General features: G+C 36.2%; 1 protein-coding gene across 2 annotated transcripts in view; it reads right to left on the reverse strand.

The window, feature by feature from the left end:
• Positions 1–2,240: 2,240 nt before the first annotated feature.
• The window catches only part of TMEM114 (transmembrane protein 114), a 54,733-nt gene continuing 38,218 nt past the window's right edge, over positions 2,241–18,755 (reverse strand). The window contains exons 3-4 of one of the 2 annotated variants that reach the window (XM_074195923.1): positions 5,741–5,878; positions 2,241–2,972 (exon numbers count right to left, since the gene is read on the reverse strand). In XM_074195923.1, the coding sequence (XP_074052024.1) occupies positions 2,740–2,972; positions 5,741–5,878 (371 nt within the window). In that variant the 3' untranslated portion in view covers positions 2,241–2,739. The remainder of the gene's footprint in view (positions 2,973–5,740; positions 5,879–18,755) is intronic. The other variant, XM_074195924.1, reaches the window with a different exon arrangement.

Genomic DNA, 18,755 nt, shown 5'->3' on the forward strand with positions numbered 1-18,755 from the left:
CTTCTTTTTATGCTCCAAATAAAATGATTGTGCAATAATATAATAGCTGCTGTCTTGATTAGAAAACATGAAAATGTGTGCAAGATCACTAATAAAACTAGTTGAGTAGCTGTTTTTGTTCAGTAATGGTCAATTCTTCATGATCCCATTTAGGATTCTCTTGGCAAAGATACTGGAGAGGTTTGACATTGCCTTTCCCAGCTCATTTTACAGATGAGGAACCTGAAGCAAATAAGGTTAAGTAACTTGCCCAGGGTTACACAGTGTCTGAGGTCAGATTTGAATTCAGGAAAATAAGTTTTACTGATTCCAGGCCTGACACTATCCACTTTGTCACCTAGTTGCCCAGTGTTGAATATATCAAAGATCAATTAATACTTCCATAGGGAAACACCTCTGACCCAGATATGAAACATGATATAAGCTAACACATCATATTTAAATTAAAAACAAAATAGTGTAGTATTAATTTGTTATGAGTCTGCTTATTATTCTTCTGATCATAGAATCACAAACTAGACAGAAGGGATTTTGTGGGTCATAGCATCATAAATTTAGAGCTGGAAAGGTCATTAGAGGACATCTAATCCAATACCCTTCTTCTTATAGATAGAAAACTAAGACTCAAAGAGGTTTAGCAACTCTGTCCAAGGTAACACAAGTAGCAAGTAGAATAAATCAAAATTTAAGATAGGTCCTCTAATTTCAAATCCAGTAATTTTTCCTTGATATCTCAATGCCTTTTGCTTTACTAATTGTTTTTCCTTGCTTTTTCTCAAATTTTTTCCTTATTATTCTTACTAAGTATTTACTTATTATTCTTGCTTTCTAATTGTGGTTGCTGAATTTTCTTCCTTTTTCATTGCAAAATTGCTGATAATTATGACATGAAACTTTTAAAAAACACAAACTTAGACTTCAGAGCACTCAGTTCTCAAGAGTGGTTTTAGCGAAAGTATAGGAAATTACTTGAAGTTTTTTCATATGATCAACAGAAATTTGCTCCAGTCTTCTCAAGTGGCATAGAAAACAAGGGAATCTATATATCATCCTCAGTTGCATTTATACATTTCTATTCTAACTTATCTTCAGGATTGTTACATTTTATATTATTTGATGACCATACTGCTATTGAAAACAATTTTCCATAATTTACTTGTAATAATTCAGGGTACCTCTGTTTAAAAAAAAACAACCTAAGGTCCAGATTGTAAGGCATGAAAAAAATGGACTTGAATTATAACAGGAAAGATCAAGGATAGGCATAAGGAAACTCTTCCAGACCACAATGCTTGGTTATCAGACACTGGAGCTCTTCAATCTACTTCCTATATGAACTTTCAAGGTAGTAGCATATTTATTGATGGCACTTGTACCATCCTGTCTAGACACAAGAAATGTAATATTTTATTTTCTTTTATCTTTTTCTCCTAGAGTAAGAGTTCCATGACATCATCATCATCATCTATGGACTCTTTAGATTTCCTATGAACTAGATGGGAAATAAATGTATGTGTATGTGTGTACATATATATTGTATATAACTTTATTTTAATTAATTTTTTGTTTCCTTTCTGAACTTTGTTTTATAAATTTAAAAACATTATTCTGAGAAGTCCACAGTTTTCACCAGATTGCCAGAGGAGTCCATGATTCAACAAAGGTTAAGAATTCCTGTCCCAGAAGACAGAGTAAATCTATACTAAACAGTATTCAGGTGACGTATTTCCTATCCCAGAAAAAGAGTTGCCATTTGCTTCCAAAGAATTTGGGTAGTACTATCAGTAAGGGACAACTTTTATCAAAATTTCATTGCCTGGAAATATAAAGAGGATTGTCTATTGAGAAAAAAAAATTATCTGTTAGAGAAAGTTACTCTTCCTCCAAGATTTCAATATATAATGACACCAGTCAGAATAGCAGCACCCAACCAGGAGCAGTATAGCTATTTCACCAGGGACTGGTGTTTCTTATCTGAAACACAGAAACCATTGCACTTTCTATTATCATTAAAGTCCCTCTGAATAACAGGTATACCTCACTTTATGTGCATTAGATGTGGTAATAAAAAGAAGTCAATAAAATCAGAACTGTGTAGATAGAATTTTAATCTTAAATATAGTAAACTTAAATATCTCTCTTAAAATACTATAATGAACAAAATGAATTTTTTAAGGTGAATTCACCCCTGAAATCACCAGGCTTTTAAGTTCTGATATTTTATATTAAGTATGCTAAAATTGGGTATATTTAAAATTTTAATATCTGCATTTCAGATAGAAACTATAAATGCAATTGGCAGGCAAGGAATTTTATGAATTTCGTGAAACATAATGGAAAAAGACAAGTGTATCTGAGCCTGAGATCTATAAGGTCTTCACTCAAAGACCAAACCATACTGTATTTCATTAAATTTGCTGGTTAATACACAAGAAATGAACTCTACTCCTGCCTACACAAATGCACACACAGATAAATAGTGAATACAACAGTAAGAGTGGCACATATCACAACTCTAATGAGTCAGTGTTCAAGGCATAATAGAAATCCATTGGGAAATGGAGCTTCCTTGCAAACATTCCTGAATATCTTTTAGGAATAGGAAACCATAGCATATCCCATCAGTGGATTCAAAAACCAATGCATAGCCTTGGCCTTAGCTTTAGGAAAGTGCCTCCCTCCAACTTCATTCTAGGGCCAACTCTCTCCAGGGTCAAGACTCAACCTGCAGTGACCCTTTCATATTGCTTGGTCCTGTCTCCGTTTCAAGCCAATCACTCTTGCTGCCAGTAGGAATGCTGCCCCAGTGAAGAGTTCCGAGATGAAGGAGATCCAGCCAAGAGCCAAGGACCATCCGAACCTGATGTCCACCTGGTCCAGGAGATCCTTCTTTTCTAGGAGGCAGACTGCTTCTTGGAAAGCTGCTGCTGAGTAGGCAATGTAGACACTAATTCCAGCAAGTGTCACCAAGGCTAAATAAAAACAGATTTAAAAAAAAGAATTATAGTCTCAAAGTCTCAGAGTTGGACAAAACCTGAGGTGCAATCTAGTCCAACCTATCTACCCCCCCCCAAAAAAATTACTTTCATAATGCGCCCAACAAATTGTCATTCCTCCTCTGCCTGAATATCTCCAAGGAGGGAAAAATCTACTACCTCTCAAGAAAACTCACTTTACTTTTAGATCTAATAATGAGAAAATTTTTCTTGATATTATTGCAAAATGTGCCTCTTAACAATTTTCACCCTTTTTTCCTAAATCTAAACCTAGGTCCCACTAGGACCTAATAGAGTAAGCCTTATCCTTCTTAGAAATATAGCCTTTCAGGGCAGCTAGGTGGCTCAGTGAATAGAGCATCAGCCTTGGAGTCAGGAGTACCTAGGTTCAAATCCGACCTCAGACACTTAATAATTACCTAGCCATGTGGCCTTGGGCAAGCCACTTAACCCCATTGCCTTGAAAAATCTAAAAAAAAAGAAATATAGCTTTTCAAATATTCAAAAGCAGTATTATGTTCCTCAAGACTCTTCTCCAAACTAAACATCCCCAGTTCTTTTAACTTATCTTCATGTAGATGTATATTAAAAATCTACTGTTCATTTTCTCTACAAATATTAAAAAATATATTTACTTGTAGTTTAAAATACTGTCTCTGGACTCTGTCCTCTAAGAAAAAGGGGTATTTTAAAAATAAAATTTTTTGCTTATTTTTTAAAGGAAATTTGATTAATTGGCAAGGCAAGGAGGTGGACTGGTAAATATTAAATAACTTTCAGAAGGATAAAAAGAAGTTTAATCTGCATTATTGATATTTTTCTATCACTTTTTTATATCTAGACAACAAAGCCTTAATTTTGCTGTTTTTCTAAGATGTACAAATACACCTTTTAATATTTAACATTTAGCTGTCGGTTTTTAGGAGTCAAGATGATCTTGCTCCAACTCACCTGGTGGAAACCCAGCTTTGAACAAAAATTAGCTCCTATTAAGTTCATTGCTTTCCCCATTCCCTGGAGAGATAGGTCTTTGACCCACCCAAAAGAAATGGAAATCTCTCTCTCTCTCTCTCTCTCTCTCTCTCTCTCTCTCTCTCTCTCTCTGTATGTGTCTCTGTCTCTCTGTCTTTCTCCCCCTTCCCCTCTCTCCAATCTCTTCCTCCTCCTTCTGTGTGTATTTGTATCTCTGTCTTTCTGTCTGTCTAAAAAAACTAAGAAATCTGGTTCCAAACTGGAGAAATCCACATCACCATCTCCAAGGCTTTACTCCACAAAAGAGACTGTGCATCTTTCTGGACTTTGCAGAGTAACTGGCACATAGTAGGTGATTAATAAATACTTGCTGACTAATTTGTTAACTTAACCTGTGCTCCACTGACACACACTCAAAGACATACAAAGATACACACACACACACACACACACACACACACACACACACATTTATGTCCCCTCCTATGAACATGATGATCTTTAAGCAGTCCTGAGTCCTCCCCTCGATCTGACCACTCCCCTAACATAATTAATAAGAGGTATCCACAAATAAACATCAATTCCCTAAATTCTTACTTGTAAAGGTTTGGCCTACTACCCCAACAAATGCAATTTGGAAATGTGCAAACAAAGGTTGATTTATCCCCACAAAATGTATGGAGAATACATTGAAGCCCTCTGTCTCATTGGTGTGGGTAATATTTGTTCTCTTTTTGTTTCCAAATCCACATTTCTAATTGTTTTCCTTATGAGCTCTTTAAAAAAAATGACTTTCCTTCAAGGCATTTCCTTAAAATTAAGACATTTAGGTTCCCTCAATCATAACTCTTATCTTCTGCTCCTTCCTTTTGGTTTTAATTCCTAAAATTTGTCCACTGATTAGTTCTAATGAATATAAGAAAATTGACTTCTTGTCTAATAGAAATTGGATTTTTTGCTAATTTAAATTTTTCTCTAATTTGACAAGATTTACTATAAAATGATTGTAACTGTCAAGTGGTTCCTGAAAGGCTAAAAAAATTATCATTCTCTCATGTCCACCACTCTCTCCAATGACATAGGGACAGAAATGGCCACATAATACTGGGTCTTCAATTTCCTAGCCAGCCCAAGGAAAGAAAATATATTGCAAAGTTACATGGATCATACTAGGAACAGCTGGTTTTCTCATGTGCCACTCACAACAGGAAAATTTAAGAACTACAAGAATTGCTATTTTTGGATTTGAAGAGCAAAATGGGTATTCATTCAACAAGAATCTATAAAGTATCTACTATATATGAAGTATTAAAGTATAAAGACAAAATGAATGGAACTGAGACAAAAACATAGAGATTTTCTTCCTTAACAGTTTTTTTTTTATTCTCTTGGGAGACATGATAGGATATGTAATTATTTACAAAATGTATAAAAATAATTCTAGGTTGAGAGGTCATAACTAAAGGGAAGTGATAATTAGGAAAGAGTTTAAATAGAAATTTAAGCCTAGCATTGAAAGAAGCTAGAAATTCTATCTAGAAGCAAAAGGGAGGGAGTGCATTCTTAAGCATGGAAGAACAGTTTTTGCAAAGACTTATGGAATGAGCACATACTTGGTGCTTCTTACTGTGGATTCAGAACAAATGCTTTGAAATTTATCCATTTGGAAGGCCCAAAGGAAATATAGAAAATTCTGCTCTTGGCCCAAGGTTCATGTTTCTATATGGTTATTTCTTATAATTTTTGAACCCCAAAGAGAATTAGTAGAGTACCTCCAAAAAGGAAAAGCATTCCAGTCATAAGGAGAAGAAGATAGGCTCTGGCAAGGATGCTTATAAATCCTGTCATTCCTCCAAAGACCATCAGGATCAGGCTGAGCGGCAATAGAATCACAAACGTCCCATGCATAGCTTAAGAGAAAGACACAAACAAAAATAAAACAGAAATGTTGAATTCTTCTGAGATATTGTGCTAATAAGAATGCCAGGTTAGCTAGATGGGGCAGTGGATAGTATACTGAACATAGAGTCAGGAAGATCTGAGTTCCAAAATGGCCTCAAGCACTTATTAGCTGTATGATTGTAGACAAGTCACTTCACCTCTGCCTCAGTTTCCTCAATTATAAAATAGGAATAATAAGAATGATAAGAATATCTACTTCCATGGGTATCTAAATAAACTCCAAATGAGATGCTTTTTTTGTAAAGCACTTAGCAGGATCTGGTACATAAAAAGTGCCTAATAAATGTGTGTTTCCTTCTATTCATTATGATCCCTACACCACTGGAATCATATCATTAAGTTAAAATTCTCATTTTACAGATGAAGAAACTGAGGCCCAGAGTAGGAAAGTGACCTACCTGACATCACACAACTCATCAGTGGCAGGAACTGACACCAGTTTAGTGCTCCTCCCACTGGCCCCATCTGAGAACCCTGAAGGATCCAAGGTTCCTGACTACCACTATCCTTGCCATTGTTCCCATAGGTGCAGGTTCCCTTCCCCCACCACCAACAACCCCAGGACATCATGGGCAGCACTCATGTGCCACCCTTTGTCTTAGTCTGAGAAGTGGAAGATTTCCAGGTGACCATAGTACCAGAGGAAAGATTGAGATGAAGCAGATATGAATTCAAATATTTTTAAGGAAAACAATTTCTTTGTATAATAACTCTGTCCATGACCCAAGAAAAAATATTAATAAGCATTAGATGAACATTCACATTTCTAAATCAGAGGAAACATTTTTCTGAGACTCATTCGAAAATGTTCCTCTTTTTTTCCCATCCTGTGGTAAGAAAACAATTCAACTCACCTCCAGATCACAGGGTTTCTTTTTTTAAACTAGTACAATTGTTCTCTTGTTTACAAAATATAGACAAATACTTTTCCCATGAAAGCATGGGAGGGAAAGGGAGTCTGTGAGATCCTTCATACTTATAATACCCCACTAAAAAAAAAATAGAAAGACTTTCTAGGGACCAAGCTAAGCAGGTCCTGACCTGAAGACCTGCCCTTCCCAAAGAGAAAGTAATCCAAAAATAGTCATTAACACCTTAATATTAACTTGAAAGGAGATCCCAGAGATCTCTACAGTTTAACAGTTTTATAAATGATTCGGCACATTTAGAAAATTTGGAAATGGTGCAAAGAGATTACTAACACGCTGGGGAGACTGCTAACACTGAGCATGAAAGACACCATTTTTTCACAGGTTAATCAATGGGCAAAGCTAGTAATATAAATTCCACAATGTAAAGTCTCAACAGGTTCAAAAATCAACCTCACAGTTGTGAACTGATCCAGCCATTCTGGAGTGCAATAAAACTGTGCCTGCCCTTTGATCCAACACTAGGTCTAATTCCCAAGGTGATTATTAAAGGGGGAAAAGGACCCCCATGTACAAAAATATTAATAACTGTTCTTTTGTGATGGGAAAGAATTGGAAACTGAGGGGATGACCATCAATTGAGGAATGGCTGAACAAACTATGGTATATTAATGTGATAGAGTACTATTGTTCTGTAAGAAATAATGAGTGGTCAAACTTTAGAAATGCCTGGACAAACTTACATGAACAGATGCTGAGTGAAGTGAGTAGTATCAAGAGAACATTATACACATTTATAGCAACATTGTGAGATAATCAGCTATGATGAATGCAGCTCCTCTCAGCAGTTCAGTAATCAAGTACAATCCTGAGATCAAGAACCAATCACATCCAGAGGAAAACAACTAAGGAGTCTGAATACAGAGCAAAACATACTAATGTTTGCTTTTTAAAGTTTATTTTATGTTTTTTCTTTCTCATATTTTCCCCTTAGTTCTAATTCCTCTTCATAAATATCTAATAATATAACTATTATGGAAATATGTTAAACACAATTTTACACATACAAATTATATAAGCTTGTTCATTCCATGGGGGAAGGGGGAGGGAAGGAAGAATGGTAGAAAAATGTGAAACTCAAAAGCTTACAAAAGGAAAAATGTTCAAAACTATCTTTTTCATGTATTTGGAAAAAATATTTTAAAAAAAACAATCTCAAAATATAAAATGGAAAGGCACAGTCTGTTTTCCTGTATCAATATGAGTCAATATTGCAACATCATCAATATGCATGATACTAGGCTTGGGTTTACCTTAACAACTGGGAGACTCAGGAAAGAACTTGGGAAGAAGAAAGCTTTCCAAGAAGACTAAAGCAGACTTGAATTGCATTCAAGAGGCAATGTCCAGGATCATCCTACCATACTCTGACTTGATCAGACTACCTCTGGAGTATTGTGTTGAGTTCCAGAAGTCACAGACTAGGTAGGCTACTGATAAAAGAGAGATTGTCCAAATGAACTTTCCAACAAATTTGATGAAGGGCCTCAAATTCAAAGGAACTGGAAATATTTAATCTGAAAAAAAGAAAACTAAGAAGATGAATGAAGGACACTAAGTGCCAGCCTTGATGCTGAGCATTTTACAAATATTATCTCTTTTTATTATCTCCATGGTGACATACTAGCCTTTAATAAATGCTTCTACAATGTTTCAATAACCCTGGGAGATAAATAATATTACTTTACTCATTTTTATGAATGAGGAAAGTGAGGCTAGCCAATTCACAGAGGGTCACATGGACTAGTAAATGTTGAAGCCGGGCCAGCTAGGTAGTGCAGTGGATAGAGCACTGGCTCTAGAATCAGGAGGATCTGAGTTCAAATCCAGCCTCATACACTTAACAATTACCTAACTGTGTGACCTTAGGCAAGTCACTTAATCCCAATGCCTTATAAAAAAAAATTGAGGCCACTTTGAATTTAAGTCTTTCTGATTCTAGGTTCAGTTCTCCATCCACTACACCACCTAGCTGCCTTTAAGATGAGGAGATGTCAGAGCTATCTTCAACTCGAGATATTGGCTCCAGAAAGCAGAACAAAGAGCAATGGAGCATGGGGAGTGAGGAATAATGAGAACAACAAAGAGGCAAATGGAGATTTGATATCAGGAATACCAGGACTGAATTCAGTAGAGTAAATTAGGATTAGAGCTATGGCAAAGAAAAATAGGTTGCTTCAGGAAGCAAAGAGGAGGATTCCCCTTGACTTCAAATAGAAAGAAGAACGGATGACCAATTCCTGGGATATTATTACAAGGGAGGAATTATTCTCTATTCCCACATCTAAACAGAGGGCTCCTTAGGTTTTCTCCAGCGTGAAGATAATTTTGTTTGTAATTGTTCATAATTTTGTTTCTGGTCCACTGAGAACTGGTTATCCTCAAAACCACATTCTTTCTCTGTGGTTACATAGTAGCCATGTATAAATATATTTGAGCTCCCCCCCCCCCCTATTTTTTAAAGATTGGGTCCCAGCAACCAAGTGACAAGGGAAAGTACTTTGGGGAGAAAGGGGGTAAGGGGTACATCCTTAAAATTTAGGAAGCAAATTTCACAAGGCTAGAACAAAGTCGCTAGAAACCCTTCCCATAGTTGCTTCCTCCCTCACTGAATGCACAAAAATTTCAGGTTGCCCCTAAAGTTTACAGGGCAAAAGCTCAAATAGTATTTAAGTAGAAAGAATACTTAATTGGGGGCTAGGAGTCTAGATTCTGGTCCTACCTTTTATCTCTACGTGACCTTAGGCAAACTTTTTTGCTCTCTGGGCCTCTGTGTCCTTATCTGTAAAATGAAGGGAGTAGACATTTCAGAAGGCCTTTAAGGGCCCTTCTGCAACTTATATTTCATGATTTCATGACTTCCTATCTCACTATCAATAATAACCTTTTTTGGAAGGCAGAGTGGGTTCCATTACTGTAATTTGAGAGAAGAGAAAGCTTTCCCCATCTGCCTTCCCCACAAAAAAAAAATGAAAAGAAAAAATAAACAAAAAAATTCTCCCTTATAGATCTACCTCAGGTGCCTAAAATTACCTAATTTTAATGCCAACATTCTAGATTTAGTTTCAATCCTTGGATTCACATCATCCTTCATGAACATCATACTCACTGGGAGATCAGACATATTAAGTGATGTATCTCTTACTGAGAATGAGTTCATCAGATCTCTACCAAATGGCAAAGGGTAGCCTTGATAGCAAGAAGGATAGAAAGGGAGGAGGAAATGTATACAGTCAACTGTGAATAGCAGACTCAAAAGAGAGACATTTTGAAGTCAGGAGACTGTTGTTATTCAAACATGTCTAACTTTTAGTGAACCTATGGTCTTACCATGAAGTTTTCTTGACAAAGATACTGTAGTGATTTGTCATTTCCTTTTCAGCGTGTCTCCGTTTTACTGATAAGAAACTGAGTCAAACAATGCTTAAATGACTTGCCCAGGGTCTCAAAGCTAGGAAGTATCTGACTTGAACTATATTCCTGACTTCAGACCCGGTACTCTGTTTAATACACTGGTCAGGAAGACCTCAAACAATTACTAGCTGTGGGTGCCTGAGCAAGATACTTAAGGTCTCTGGATCTCAGTTTCCTCACCTAAAAATGAGGAAATTGGACTTTTATGGGCCTTTCTGATCTAAATCTATGATCCTAAGTGTATATTAAGATTTAAATCAACAACAACATTTTTCTAAATAGAGTTAGACTCAGCTAGAATAGTATCTTATTAACAAGATAGCCAAATCAAGTCAAAATTTAAAAAATCCCTTTCATTGAGCCCCTACTGTGCTGAATAAGAGCCAGGGGAAAAACTTGAGCATGAGTAGGCTCCTGTATGGAGGATTTATGGAAAGAAATGGATAGTAATTACACAGCTGAAGCATGGAGGGAGTGCGATTTCCTGTGATGGAAAGAGTACCCAGCATCTCAAAGGATAGCCCCACCAAAGAAGGAAACTTATTGATGACCTTTCTCCAACAAGATTTTAACATCCCAGAAAACAAAAACTTTTATTCTTCTTCACAACACTATTCAGTAAATCTTTATTGTTTCAAATGGATAGATGAATGAATTAATATATGTATGAATGAATGATAATAGATAAAACATTTGATTTTTTTAAAGCGAGTTGGACCAAGCTGAAATGGTGGTGTCTCCATTAGCAATGCAAAATCAGAGTAGTACTGCATTCACCAAAATAAACTGCTTCAAACTATGGAATATGTATGTCATGGAAGACTATTGTTATATTAGAAACCAAGAGGGATGGGAATTCAGGGAAGACTGGAAGGATTTGCATGAACTGATGCTGAGTGAGATGAGCAGAATGAGAAAAACACTATATACCCTAACAGAAACATGGGGGCAATGATAAACCTTGATGGACTCGCTCATTCCATCAGTGCAACAATCAGGGACAATTTGGGGCTCTCTGCAATGGAGAATACCATCTGTATCCAGAGAAACAACTGTGGAGTTTGAACAAAGACCAAGGACTATTACTTTAAATTTAGAGGAAAAAAATTGATATCTTATTGTCTGATCTTGCTATGTCTTATACTTTATGTTTCTTCCTTAAGGATATGATTTCTCTCTCATAACACTCAATTTGGATCAATATATACCAATGAAAACAATGTAAAAACTGACAAATTGCCTTCTGTGGGGGTTGGGGGGAGGGAAGTAAGATTAGGGGAAAAATTGTAAAACTCAAAATAAATAAAATCCATAAAAAAATCAAGCAAACAAACAAATAAACTGCTTCTTTTCCCATTGTCTCATACTTTGTCACTGTAAGGGTATCACTTTTAATCTTTGCCCAGGACACACCCACAATTTCTTTTGGTTCTGCATTGGGACAGAATGCATCTACACAAGGGAAAGGGAGAAGGTAGAAATGGAGGAAGCAATGAAAGAGAAGCAAAAAAGAAGGTTTATTTGCAGCTGGGCTTGTCCCCTTCAACACTCTCTCCCCCTCACCAAGACTGGCAACCAAAAAGGCAAGATGTGCCTCTTTATTTCTGTTTTCCCCTTCTACTTCTTCAACATGGAACGCAAACCTCTTGGCAGAACTATTTCTAAAGGGGTTCAGGTTCAGGGTGAATCACACTGTAAATACATATGAAGATATGTGCACATATCTACACCTATACATGTATACACAGGCATATATACATGTAGTATACATTTACATATTTTACATGTATGTGCATGCACTGTATACATATGTGCCTTGTATATGTATATGCATGTGTTGTCTGTGTGTTTACATATACATGCATCAGCGTATTGAAATTGTAATTCCATGAGTGAAGAAATTCCTTGAACCACTGTAATTTCTGCAATGTATAATCAGAAAGAAATAACTAGACATCTAAGAGGTTGTATGACTTGCTCCAGGTCACATGTCAATATGTGTCAGAATATATCTTAAACCTGGGTCTTCCTGACTTTGAACCCATTCCATCCCTTACTCCAAGCTCCAGCTCTTACATGCATAGGTCTTTTATTTTTAATCACCTTGTACTAGAACCTTCTTCTCCCATCCCTATGAGACCCCTTTCTTTCTTCTCTGACAAGCCCAAAGTCATCCCTTATTTTAGGAAGACCCTGGTATGAAGCACAATGACTAAATAGTCTATAGGGGAGGAAACAGAAGAATGCACAATGGGTAGAGAAAGCTAGGTTTCACAAATGCCAAATCCCAACCCCACAGAAGCTATAAGACCAGGTGAGCTTGGCTGTCAGCCAGATTTCCCATTGACAGCCTGAGGTGGTTATGAAATCATTAAGGAAACCATGAAATTACTCCATTCCCATCAGCCCTAGATCTAGGACTGTTATCACTCTATTTGGCCAAATTATTAAAAATGAGTTTTTTAAAATAAAATTGATGAGAAAATCCATATCCTTTCACTATCACCATAGGAGGAAATGAATGTAGAACACACTCCTATTAGCTCAAAATGATGACAAAAGACATCAGAACTTATCATTTGGGGTGAAAATTCATTGCAGCTAGTTTTTTTTACTAATGATGATGATGATGATGATGATGATGATGATGATAACTTACAGAAGAACTTTAAGCTATTCTTCCTTTCAAAGAGTTCATATCCTAATTATTTCTGCTTTAATTGTCCACATACTAATTCAAATGATTATAAAAATCAGCATCCTACTTCTTGACCTTTGGACTGCTCTTCTCATTTTTCAAAACACTTCCAAGAAGTTCTTATGTCCTGGTGAGATAGATGAAACTGATAGATCAATTGAAAGATAAGGCAACTCACTCACTAAGTGGCTCACACAGATAAAAGTAAATCTGGAAATGTAAATGCAATCTGAGAGACCCTGTAATGTGGTGGAAGGACCCTATTTTGGGAGATTGTTGATTTAAAGTTAGAAGAATTATAGGTCATAAAATCCACTGCCCTCATTTTATAGATAAGGAAAAATAGATAAGGTTAAATGACTTACCTAGCAACACAGCTAGTAAGTGACAGAGGCAGGATTCTTGACTCCAAATCTACTGCCTCTCAACTACATCACCCTGTTTCTCTTGGGAGAAGACATTGATTAAAAATTCCTTATTAGCTATACTTGAGCTGGGACACTAGAAATCATATTCCAAACCCCTTATCTGGCAAATGAAGAAAATAAGGTCTAAAGGTTAAAGTGACTTATACAAGATTACATAGCTTAAAGTAGCAAAATCAGGACTAGAATCTAGGTCTCCCCAGTCTCAGGATTCCAACAAACCTTATTTTTGAAACCAATCTTCAGAAGATTTGAAGGGATAATAGTAGGATCCGGCGTGATAGGAACAACGCATGTAGGTTAGTTTTGATGTGAAAGAAGAGATTTTGAGAATGTCTGGAGACAGACATACTGCTGAACTTCAATGTGGATAAGGGGGTTGGGGAATGAATATCTAGGGGTTAGAAGAGGGCACTGGACTCCTGGGAGATTTAAAGACAGCTCTAAAACTATATGAAGAGGGAAACAGGAGAGGTAGTGATGTAGTAAATAGAAAGGATCTCTCAAGACCAGGATGATCTAGGTTAAAGTCTATGACATATGCCAGCTATATGATCCTGAGCAAATCCCTAAACTGATTGTTATGTAGGCAACTCTTTAAGACTAAAAGTTGCCAAGCAGGTGCAGATCTACATTGGCAAGGATAATTTTCTCACCAGGGAATTAAAATGAAGAAAATCTAGGGAAGCTAAAGGATAACCAAGAATAAATATAAAAATTCTATACTGTTCTCATTTTAAAGGTGTCATACTTCCAGTGCCAAGATGGCAGAGTCTGAAATAAACCACCTCAACCCTTCCCAAATTCCCCTCCAAAACAACTATAAAACCACCCCATAATTAATCTGGGAGTAGGGAAACAGTTACCAGCCCAACAAAAAAAGTCTCTCTCACTGGATAGAAGGGTCATGAGGTCCAATAGCAATAGCAGCAGCAACCAGCCTCAGAGCAGGAGGCTCTAAACTGGTGCAATCTACCAGGACTTCACCAAACCAAAAGCCCCTTTATCAAGTGTGCAGCTCAACAATGCCATACCCCAGCAACCCCAACCCAACACAAATCACCAGTCTGGCCTTGACCCCACTGCTGACCAGTAGTGAAGCCCTACCCTAAGACTGGTGAACAGCAAGATCCTGCTCATGAAGCCTACCAGCAGAAAGATCCTATTTCCAAAACAACCTAGCAGCAGTGCCCCACTCATTGAGTAGACCAACAAGAAGATCCCTCCTCCAAGGCCAACCGTCAGGAAGACTCTCTTACCTTACTTAGCAATCCAGAGCAAAGCCCCATCCCAGGAGGATAGCAATTAAACCTCACACCCAAGAGGAGCTAACAGGGAGCTCCCCATCCCAGTACAAGCCAGAAGGGAAGCCTATTCTCCAGAGAAAGTAGGCAAGTAAGCCCTAAAGTCCAGTGAAAACAACCAATAAGACCCAGTGTTACAGCACAAAATGCTTGGGACAGTGCAAGCCTGAGTCCAGTTCTCACATAAAAACACTAAGTCACAAAAAGGGAAGAAAAATTGGGGGGGGGGAACAAAAACAAAAAAAAACTTGACTATGGAAAGCTATCATAGAGCATCAAGAAGAGAAGAGGCGAGGGGAGGGGGAGGGGAGGGTTGGGGAGGAACCTGGACAATGCCTTTCCAGAAATTATCAAAGAAAACTACCCTGATATAGTAGAATCAGAGGGAAAAATAGAAATTGAAATAATCTACTAATCAACATCTAAATGCCAATCCAAAATTAAAAATCCCAGGAATATCATAGCCAAATTCCAAAGCTCACAGATCAAGAAGAAGGTATTATAAGCAGACCAAAACCCACCATTCAAATATCATGGAGTTACAGTCAAGATTATACAAGAGTTAGGGGCAACTAGGTGCCACAATGGGTAGAGCACAAGCCCTGGAGTCAGGAGGACCTGAGTTCAAATCATGCACAAGCATTATCTATAAAGGAGACTACCTAGAAGCCTTACCAATAAGAACAGGGATAAAACAAGAATGACCATAATCAACACTATTATTCAATATTGCATTAGAAATTTTAACTTGGGCAATAAGAGAAGAAAAAGAAATTGAAAGAATTAGAACAGGAAATGAAGAAACAAACTCTCTTTGCAAATGATACGATGGTATACTAGAGAATCAACTAAAAATTTGCTTGAAATAATTTGCAACTTTAGCAGACTTGAAGAATGTAAATTATCAGCATTTCTATATATCACAAAAAAGTACAACAACAAGAGATAGAAAGAGAAATTTCATTTATAATATCTGTAGACAAGATAAAATACTTTAGGGTCTATCTGCCAAGGCAAACACAGGAACCATATGAACACAACTATAAAACACTTTTTACACAAATAAAGTCAGAACTAAACAATTGGAAAAACATTAATTGCTGATGGGTAGGTTGAATCAATGTAATAAAAATAACAATTCTATCTAAATTTATTTATACACTGCCATACCAATCAAACTATTAAAAATATTTTATAGAGTTAGAAAAATAATAACAAAATTCATCTGCAAGAACAAAAGCTCAAGGATATCAAGGGAATCAATGGAAAAAAATTTGAAAGAAGATAGTTTAGCTGTACCAGATCTCAAACTGAATTATAAAGCAGTAATTATCAAAACAATCTGATACTGGCTAAGAAAAAGAGTGAAAATGTGAAATAGATTAGGTACAAATTACAATCTAGTAAATGGCAATAGTACTCTAGTGTTTGATAATCCAAAAAATGCGAATTGTTGGAACAAAAACTCATTATTTGACCAAAACTTCTGGGAAAACTGTAAAACAATAAGAAGAAGAAAAAGAAACTGAAGGAAACAAAACTCTCACTCTTTTCAAATGATATGATGGCATATTAGTACAAATTTATAAAAAATTCAAATCATTCTCCAATTGATAAATAATCAAAGTCTATGAATAGGCTGGTTTCAAAGTTATCTATAACCATTCCAAAAAGTGTTCTAAATCACTATTGATCTGAGAAATGCAAATTAAAACAACTCTGAGGCACCACCTCATACCTATGAGATTGGTTAATATGACAAAAAAAAAGGAAAATATTAGTTGTGGAGGGGATGTGGGAAAACTGGGAGACTAAATACACAGTTAGTAGAATTGTGGATTGATTTAACCATTCTGGAGCACAATTTGGAACTGTGCCCAAAGGGCTATAAAACTGTGCATACCCTGTGATCCTGCAATACCACAGCTAGGTCTATATCCCAAACACATTCAAAAAAGGGGTAAAGGGGGCAGCTAGGTGGCACAGTGGAGAGATTATCAGTCCTGGAGTCAGGAGGACCTGAGTTCAAATCTGACCTCAGACACTTAATAATTACCTGTGTGACCTTGGGCAAGTCACTTTGGGGAATGCTTAAAAAATTGGTAGTGTATAACTATATTGAAATACTCTTGTGCTATAAGAAATGACAAACAGGATGATTTTAGGAAAAACGTGGAAAGACTTAACATGAACTGATGGATGGTGAAACAGAATTAGGAGAATGTTGTACACAGTAATGGCAATATTGTTTGCTGAAAAACTGTGAATAAGGGTTGTTCTCTGAAATACAAGTCAATCCCAAAGCAGTAATGATGAGGCATACTATTTGTTTCTAGAGAGAAAAGTGATACTTATTAAATACAGACTGAAACATGATAGTTTTCACTTTCTTTAATTTTTTGAGCCTACTACAAAATGACTAATTTGGAAATATTTTACATAATTGCACATGTATAAACTTCTGATTGCTTGTTGTCTTAGAGAGGGAGAAGGAAAAGATAGAATGTGGAAGTCAAAATTTTAAATAAAAATGATAAAAATAGGAAAAAATATACATCAAAAAATAAATAAATAAAAGTTGTGTTATTTTAGAAAATTCTAGATATGTAAGTCAAAAGATTTACATTAACATAATCTCTGCCAAATATTAGTTCTGTAAACCTTTAAAAAATCACTTGGGAACTTTTCATGCCCTCATCTGTAAAATGGCTATAAACACTTTTCTGCCTCCCTCAGTAGTTGTGAAAATCAAAAAAGAAAAAATAAATTGTTTATAAACTGCAAAACACTTAACATTATTATTGTTTCCTTCTCTCCTTTTAGTTTTGCCTTATTTATCACTCTTTTTTCCTTTTTTCTTTATTCTTCTTCCTTTCTTGACTAGGATTCAGAAAGTCTCAATGGGCCTGAGTCCCACTACCACCAATTGCTAAGCAACTAACTAATGCAAAGTTAATATCTTTTGGCCTCAGTTTCCTCAACTATAAAATGGAGAAAATAATAATTTCATTGCCCATTCACAAGATTGCTGTAAGGGAAACATTTTTGTGAATTTTAAAGTATTGTATCAATTCTTTTCTTCTTTTCTTTTGGAAAACAGAATAAATGCTGTGAAAGATCAACACAGAGAAACAAATTGTACTGTATTCAAAGGCATTTACCCATAAAAGTGATTTAGTTTCGGTAATAAGCAACTAAGGATCCTATTAATGCTAATGAAGTCCTATTCCTCTCGGTGTCTTTTACAAATGTTTTTTCCTTCTAGAACTGGAGGGGGGGATAGGAAGGGTTGGTGAAAAGTATAAGCCAGTGTGGAAAGTGGCACTGCCACAAGCCACAATAATTGAAAGCCACCATTCCATTTTTCACAGTGAGCTGTCTTTGGAGACACCTGATGTCGATTTGGCTATTATTTCCCTCTATGTCAAGCACTTGATATGGGAAGGGTTTTTTCATCCAGGCTTTCCAAACAGAACTCCTCTCTCACCACCAAGGAGATAGTTTTAATGTTCAGCAAAAAGCTTCAAATGGAGAAAGAAAACATTTGAGAGAAGCAGAGCTCCCTGATCTAATCATTTGAATCCAAAGTCAGCAGTCTGAAAAGGGAAAATTCACCAAGTATTCTGATACCACAAATCTATTTCTTCTAAATTATTAAATGGCTTTAAAAAAAACTCAGAAAAAATCAAAGTCTTTACCTCTGTGTATGATGATTTTTTTCCATTCTTTCCAAGGAAAAAATAAATCCTGTCTTGAATATTTTTGCTTCCTAAGACATTACTAGTTTTTTTTTTTCTCAGAAAAGGATATATACTAGGGAAACATGTTATGATGAAATCCTCCTGGTTGTACCTCTCTCTTTCCAGTTTTCAGAGATGGAGAATTATGGGCACATGGTTGCAAATACTATAAGAAACAATTGGTGAGTTAATTGGTTTCATTGAACTGCTTCTGGGCTCCCCTTTCTTTAAAAAAAAATTTTGTTGCAATGGATGGCTCATTGCATGAAAAAGGAAGATTCAAAACTGGATTCCATTTGCAATTTTGAATCCTGG

The sequence above is a fragment of the Macrotis lagotis genome, chromosome 8 (assembly GCF_037893015.1).
Source record: "Macrotis lagotis isolate mMagLag1 chromosome 8, bilby.v1.9.chrom.fasta, whole genome shotgun sequence".
NCBI classification, from domain to species: domain Eukaryota; kingdom Metazoa; phylum Chordata; class Mammalia; order Peramelemorphia; family Peramelidae; genus Macrotis; species Macrotis lagotis.